General features: G+C 41.0%; 1 protein-coding gene across 1 annotated transcript in view; it reads left to right on the top strand.

Moving 5' to 3' along the window:
- Ept1 (ethanolaminephosphotransferase 1) overlaps window positions 1-8171 on the top strand; it is a 48334-nt gene that overhangs the window by 16500 nt on the left and 23663 nt on the right. The window contains exons 2-3 of the mRNA XM_013013589.1: window positions 5291-5359; window positions 6582-6690. Of these exons, the coding sequence (XP_012869043.1) occupies window positions 5291-5359; window positions 6582-6690 (178 nt within the window). The remainder of the gene's footprint in view (window positions 1-5290; window positions 5360-6581; window positions 6691-8171) is intronic.

The following is an 8171-nucleotide window of genomic DNA, read 5'->3' as shown; positions in this document are numbered from 1 at the left end:
GGCTCAAGTGGTAGAGCGCTAGCCTTGAGCTGAAGAGCTGAGGGACAGCGCCCAGGCCCAGAGTTCAGGCCCCACGACTGGACCCAACAAAAAAAATCTCAGGCTGAGCATTGGTGGCTCATGCCTGTAACCCTAGCTACTCAGGAGGCTGAGCTCTCAGGATTACAGTTTGAAGCCAGACTACACAAGAAAGTCTATGAGACTCGTATCTCTAATAAACTATCTAAAAAAAAGCCAGAAGTGGTGCTGTGGCTCAAGTAGTAGAGTGCTAGCCTTGAGCATAAAGAGGTTCAGGGATGGTGCCCAGGCCCTGAGTTCAAGCCCCCAGGACCAGCCAAAACAACAACAACAAAAACACCTCAGCTTGTGATTATTAATATCTGTCTACCTCACACTAGACTATAGACTTGAACTCAAGACACACCTTGGTTTTCGCCACTCTCTTTGCAGTGAGTCAGCACAGTCTGGCAGAATCATAAGCATTCAGTCACATGTACTTGACAACTTGATGAGTGAAAGAAGAATGAATTCTGCTCTTTTTCTTTTTCCCCTTTTTCTCTATTTCTCTCTTTTCCCCTTTCTCTTCTCTCCTCTCTATTTCTCTCTTACTACAATCCTCAGAGCTCAGCCTCCCCAGTAGCTAGGATCACAGGTGTGAGCCATCAGCACCCAGCTTTCTGTTTTATTTGTTGATGTGGACTTAAGTTTAAGGCAAAAAGGGGGGACATTTAAAAATTTCTGATATTTGGCAACATGATATTTAAGGTAATTCTGGATTGCACTGTACTTTATAAAAATCTTTGCTTTGTAAGATATGTATAATTTCCATCAGAGAATTCTATATCCAGATCAAAATGATTAGCTGGGCGCTGGTGGCTCACGCCTGTAATCCTAGCTACTCAGGAGGCTGAGATCTGAGGATCAAGGTTCAAAGCCAGCCCGGGCAGGAGAGACCATGCGACTCCTATCTCCAATAAACCACCAGAAAACCGGAAGTGGAGCTGTAGCTCAAGTGGTAGAGCGCTCGCCTTGAGCTGAAGAGCTGAGGGACAGCGCCCAGGCCCAGAGTTCAAGCCCCATGACCGACAAAAAAAAAAAAAAGATTAAATATCATAATAGCAATCTTGAGGGAAAAGTGTAGAAGTTCCAGCTGAGGAGCATTTTTATGGAGACGTGGGGGAAGGCCTTATGAAAGTGCTGAGATTTACAAGCTGAGAATTATGAGGACATATCTATTTCCTTGAATAATTGAGTCGGGATCCAAGGGAAGTGGAGAAGGATGGCTTCACCATCTGTAGAGCAAAGGCCAGAGCGGAGGTGTCCAGTGGCAGTAATGGTGCTGTAAGCCTGCAGTGTGGTCTTCTTGCCATAGGAAATCAGTAGTTTCTTGAGCAGCATTTGTTGTTGAGGCTACAGTCATGTGGGTTCTTTTCATGAAACACTTGAAACATTCTTTTTGCCTTGATTCAGTTTCTGGACGGGATTAACAACAAATTACATTGTCTGTAACAACAGTTGTCAAACTAAAGCCCCCAACTTTGAATAAAGGTTCATTGGAAGAAGATCTGTGACTGCTTCCCTGTTTCAGTGGCAGTGTTGCGTATTTGTTGAGTTTTTTTTTTTGGCTTCCAACAGCTTAAATGTTTACTATTAGACTCTTTGCAGAATAAGCTGGCCAACAGCGGGTCTACTGAAGTAGACCTACATGACAAGAGACTGAGTCTGTGGCAAAAGAGGAGCAGCAAAAGGGGACGTGGGGACAAATAAAGGAAAGATGTAGGTGTGACAGACAGGGAGAACAGGATCTGGTTATTTGGAGGGCTGTTATTTAGAAGAAAAAATGAGACCCTTTTCTGCTTAACTTTGAGGAAAAAAAAGAAAATTCAGGATAAAATGTACAGGGTTGGGAGGATTTGTTAGTGCATAGAAAAATGGTTTTAAACCAGGTGTGAGTGGCTCACACCTGTAATCCTATCTACTCAGGAGGCTGAGACCTGAGGATTACAGTTTAAAGCCAGCCCCGGCAGGAAAGTTCACGATACACTTATCTCCAATTAACCACCAGAAAATCAGAAGAAAAGCTGTGACTCAGCTGGCTGTTGGTGGCTCACGCCTGTAATCTAGCTACTCAGGAGGCTGAGATCTAAGGATCACAGTCAGTTCAAAGCCAGCCAAAGCAAGGAAATGCACAAGACTCTTATCTCCAACTAACCACCAGAAAACCAAAAATGGCCCTGTGGCTCAACTGGTAGAGCATTTGCCTTGAGCTGAAGAGCTCAGGAACAGTGCCAAGGCCCAAAGTTCAAGACCCATGACTGACCAAAAACAAAAACAACCCCCCTCCCCGAAATTGTAGCTCTTAAGTGGTAAAGTGCTAGCCTTGAGCAAACTTGTTCAGACCCAGTGCCCAAGCCCTGAGTTCAAGCCCCTTGACCATGAAAGAAAAGAGACAGACAGACAAAGAGAGACAGAGAGAGAGGGAGGGAGGGGAAGGAAAAGAAAAGGAAAGGAAAGAAAGATGGTTTTAACATTGAATTGGGCTGCTTCTGGAAGGAATGGTTTTAATTTGAGAATCAAAAGCATTTATAGAGAACAAATGACTCTTACTATTCTAGATGTGGGTCAGATATACAATTGAGTATAAGGTTAGACATCCTCTGAGCACTCTTATGGTTTGGGATTATCTTTGCTTTGCAGTGATTGTCTCTAAGTCTGTGGTTCTCCAGCATTTTCCCAGGATCTTATAGATTGGAGAAACCAAGAAAGTCAAGCTGAGTGTAAATGGATTAGTTACCAGATTCAGTGTTTTGGTTTGTGCCTCCCCCCCACCCCCCAAAAAAATCATTCCAATGTAAAATAAAAGTGTGTTTGACAAGCATTAATAAATATCCTACATCTAGTTTAGCATCTTTAAAAGTTTGTATTTGGGTATTTTTCTTCTTGTTGACCCACAAGACTGTTCTCAGTTTCTTTGTATTAGGTGATACGTGACCCTGAGACTTTTCTCAGGTGTGTAAGGCTAGAACACTGAGTATTTTTTATGCTTATTGTTTGTTCCTTGTAATCCCATATTAATCTTTCTTTTCATACTTGAGCTCATCAGCTATTACCCAATGTCTAATAACCGAAGCCCTGGAGGATAAACTGACCCTGTATTTAGTTCTACATGTTCTTATTTATTCTGGTCTCCCCAAAGGAGAGATTTATGGCTAAAGCATCAGAGTTTGAAAAGAGCTTTGTCTCCCGGAACTACCATCCCTTAAAGGATTTTGTTTTAGATATGAATTAAAATGATGAAAAGCTGCTGAATGAGACTTATTCAGTGAACATTTGAATTAAGAACATTGTATTTTGTGTCCTGTATTAGGTATGTATGTGATACCTTAAACCTTTATATTCTGATTTGAACCTTTTACAGCTTTTGTGCTTTGCAATACATGATAAACTTGAAATAGGAAGTTTTCCAGTTTGTCTTGACTCTTGTCTTGATCACATGGTTCTGCATGCAGATTTTTGTGAAGTGGAGGAGGCAGGACCCTCCCACAATTGTTGTTGGCAGATGAAGAGGTTCTTGTAGGTCCCAGGACCCATGGTCTGTGGACTTAAATTTGGGTGATTATTTAGACTCCTTCATTCTTCAGAGCTTCCAGTGTGGTGACACTTATGAACTGTAGAGCACTTTTTAAGTCTTGGAACACTGGAAGCATTTCCTACATACTCATAAAACATTTAGGAAGAAGGTTGATCTTTTACTGGGGGGGGAGTTCATTTCACCTAACATAACTTTTTTTTTTGTGAAAATACCATACAGAGGGGTTACAGAAGGTTGATTTTTAATTATAATTTAAAATACTTGTTACTTATTTTACACATATAGTAGACATCAACATAAAATGTAACTAAAACTTTTACTAGTCTAGTGTCATTTAAATGTTAGATAGCTAAATTAGGTAATGACCCAGATAAAATAATGTGAACTCCTCCAGGGTAAGAATTGTCATATAGGAAAGTTTTATTCTTCTCCATATCTAGTGGGAGTGCTTCCCATATTCCAGGTACGTGTGTGTGTGTGTGTATTACATATTATATATAAATTTTCTTTGAACTCTTTCTTGCATGAATAGCTTGGTAATTGGGGTACAAACTCCATTGCCACACAATTAACCTGTTTTGTCTTCCACTGTTCATGTATGCACTCCATTTCCTGCAATAAGATGATATGTCATTCCTTTGGTGCCCAAAGCACATTATATAATTCTTACATTGCAGGTACTGTGTGTCTGGTACTGTTGTAGATAGTTTCACTTATTACTTAATCTAATCCTGTGCCAGTCCTTTAAGGCAGGGCTCTCACTCATGTCACAGACAAGTAAGCTAGGACAGAGAGGCTGCCCACAATTGTCCAGATAGTAGTGTATCTGTAATGGTGTCAAGGGGGAGAACAATGGGACTGGTGTAAGTTGAAGCGTGATGAAAGGAGTGAAGAAGGCGTGTGGTCAGTGTGTGATTATGTATAGTGTGCATTTTACTGGTTCTGTATAATAACTGAAAATATGAAAATGATTATTAAATTCCTTCTTTTGAGGTGCTGGGGGTTTACCCAGGGCCTTGTACACCCTAAGTAATACTCTCCTACTTATTTTTATCCCCAGCTATCAATATAAGTTTATTTACTAAGACACTGAAATATTATAAAAGTTGGTTTTGAGGGAAGGATGAGTCAATGATTCTCTTGGTTATTTGGATTCTGGTTGGGTATGTGTGAATGAAATGACCATTGTTTGATTAACTCCATGATTTCAGAGTGACTTTTTGCCTTCCTGTGACCTTGCCCTTTGCTATAAAAATAATAACTGTGTCTAACAGTGTTTGCTATTGTAGTCTTGTTTCAGATGAGGATATCCTACAAATAGATATATTCTCCAGTTTTCTTTTCTTTTCTTTTTACTTTTTTTCTTTTTTCTTCTGCCCCTCCTGGGGCTTGAATTCAGAGCCTGAGCCTTTTTTTTGGGGTGAGGGGGAGGGCTCAAGGCTAGCACTCTACCACTTCAGCTATAGCTCCACTTCTGGCTTTTTGGTTATTAATTAGAGGTAAAACTCTCTTGCACTTTGTTACCTGGGCTGGCTTTGAATTGCTGTCCTCAGCTCTTAGTCTCCTGAGTTGCTAGGATTATAGGTGTGAGCCATTGGCATTCAGCCTCCAGGTTATTTTTGTACTATTATTTTCATTTGAGAAATTATATTTGCTAATATGCTGACATTAACTCAGAATGTTTTACTTTCTTAACAGTACAGTGCTGTGGATACCAACCCACTCTCTTTGTATGTCATGCATCCATTTTGGAATACTATTGTAAAGGTAAGATAATTAATAGATATGCTTATTTATTTTTATTTTTTTTCCTTAAATGGTGGAACTGAGGTTTGGCTCAGGGTGTCATACTTCCTAGGCATGGTCTCTCCACATCCACAGCCCCAGTCAAGTCGCGTGTGTTTTGTTTTAGTAGGTCTGAAGTACTTTAACCTATTTAGTGGAGTGGTAGGCTTCAACTCTTAGCTTAATAAGGTATCCAGAGATGCCTCCCTTTTCTCCCTTCCCTTAGTCACCATATGCTATTTTGGGTTTTGTTGTTGTTGTTATTGTTGGTTGTGGGCTTGTACTGGGGGCCTGGGCACTGTCCCCTGAGCTCTTTTTGCTTAAAGTTAGTGCACTACCACTTTGAGCCACACCACCACTTCTGGTTCTCTGGTGGTTAATTGGATATAAGAGTCTCACTGCCTTTCTTGCCTGGGCTGGCTATGAACTGCGAACCTCAGATTTCAGCCTCCTGAGTACTTAGGATTACAGGCATGAGCCACCAGCACCCAGCTACCTTTTTGGTTTCTCTTTTTGCAATCTATAAATTTAGACACTTCAACTTATCTTTTTTTTTTTTTTTCCCGTCGGTTGTGGGGCCTGAACTATGGGCCTGGGCACTGTCCCCCAGCTCTTCAGCTCGAGGCTAGCGCTCTCCCACTTTGAGCCACAGTGCCACTTTTCAGCTTTTCTTCTTATGTGGTGCTGAGGAATCGAACCCAGGGCCTCATGCATGCAGGACAAGCACTCTACCACTGAGCCACCTTCCCAGCCAAGTTATCATTTTTAAGACTTTCTAAATACTTTCCTGTTAAGATTATTAAGGGGCTGGGAAGATGGCTCAGTGGTAGAGCACTTGCCTTGCATGCCTGAGGCCCTGGGTTCGACAACTCAGCACCACATAAGCAAAAAGAAAAAAAAAGCTGGAAGTGGTGCTGTGGCTCAAGTGGTAGAGCACTAGCCTCGAGCTGAAGAGCTGAGGGACAGCGCCCAAGCCCAGAGTTCACGCCCCACGACCGGACCCCCAAAAAAAGAAAAAAAAGATTATTAAGATTTGTAGATTATACAATTATTTAAAATATAGAGGGTAGAAAGAAGAAAGAACTGCTCATTTCTGTCTATTGGAGATTGGAATTCACATTTAATACATGTAATTACTGCATATAGTCTTCCAAAGTGATAGCTTCTTTTGACTAATTTGTATGTCCTGGTGTTTATTGTCCAGGTATTCCCTACTTGGCTGGCTCCGAATCTAATAACGTTTTCTGGCTTTCTGCTGGTTGTATTCAATTTTCTATTTATGACATACTTTGATCCTGACTTTTATGCTTCAGGTAAGAATATTACTTTAAGAGTTTTAAATGTCTGGGTAGAGATAAATGAGGTGTGATTAGTTATTTTGTAGTTTTATTGAGATGCTTTCATTTCCTGAAAAATAAAGTTGTGTTTTTGCAATATTACATATGTTTTTATTAAGTTCTGGAAATGCAATGCTACATGCCTGTTGACTTAGATTTGCTGCCTAAATAGTAATAACCTTTTGGTAAACAAAGAGTAATTAAACTGGATGTGGTAGCACAGGTGTAGGCAGAGTTTCAAGCCAGCCTAAGCTACATATTAAGATACTGGTCTCAAAACCCCAAAACAACGCAGGTGTTGGTGCACACCTGTAATCCTAGCTACTCAGGAAGCTCAGGAAGCTGATCTCAGCATCGTGGTTTGAAGCTAGCTGAGATAAGAAAGTCCTTAAGATTCTTATCTCCAATTAAACACACACACACACACACACACACACCCCAGAAGTAGAACTGTTACACACACACACACACACACACCCCAGAAGTAGAACTGTTACACACACACACACACACACCCCAGAAGTAGAACTGTGGCTCAAGTGATAGAACAACAGATTTGATTGAAAAAGCTAAAGGTCAGTGGCCAGGCCCTGAGTTCATCCCCCACTTCCAGCACAAAACAAAATAAAAAACAAGCAAACAAAACTGAAAAAAAGGAATAACTAGGTTAAATGAATAATTATATTTTTATGAACAGAGAATTGAGAAAACACCTAACTATAAATTTAATCAAGGTCCATCATACCTATCAATCTCAAGAATAGCCCTTCCTTTTTTTTAATCATGGAAGAAGAAGAAAAAATTCCCCTTTTTCCTAAAGGTGATATGGGCACTTTTCCTCAGCTCATTCTCTGCTTATCTTTATTGACTCCTGGTTTCCTCTGAAAATGATTTTTAGACCTCTCTCATGGGGCCTGAACTCTGGGCCTGGACGCTGTCCCTCAGCTCTTCAGCTCAAGACTAGTGCTCTACCACTTGAGCCACGGTGTCTCTTCTGGCTTTTTTCTGCTTATGTGGTGCTGAGGAATCGAACCCAGGGCCTCGTGCATGCAAGGCAAGCACTCTACTGCTGAGCCACCTTCCCAGCCCCTCTATATATTTTTTATATTATTATTTTGTGGTAGTGGGATTGAACCTACTGCATCATTGTGCTAGGCAGGTGATCTACCAGTAAGATATAATCCCATCCTTTTTAAAAAAATTTAGTTTTGAGATGAAATCTCACTAAGATAAGGCCACACTGACCTCAAACTTCTGTTCCTCCTATCTTCCCAAGTGCTGGTTTTGTAGGTGTGTGCTACGGCACTCTGTTTTGCATTCATTTCTTTTTTTTTTTTTTTTGGGTCTGGTCATGGGGCCTGTACTCTGGGCTTGAGCACTGTCCCTAAGCTCTTCAGCTCAAGGCTAGTGCTCTACCACTTGAGCCACAGCGCCACTTCCAGCTTTTTTCTTTTTGC

The sequence above is a fragment of the Dipodomys ordii genome, unplaced genomic scaffold, assembly GCF_000151885.1.
Source record: "Dipodomys ordii isolate 6190 unplaced genomic scaffold, Dord_2.0 Scaffold20, whole genome shotgun sequence".
Lineage (NCBI taxonomy): Eukaryota > Metazoa > Chordata > Mammalia > Rodentia > Heteromyidae > Dipodomys > Dipodomys ordii.
This window is presented reverse-complemented; position numbering and strand designations above follow the sequence as displayed.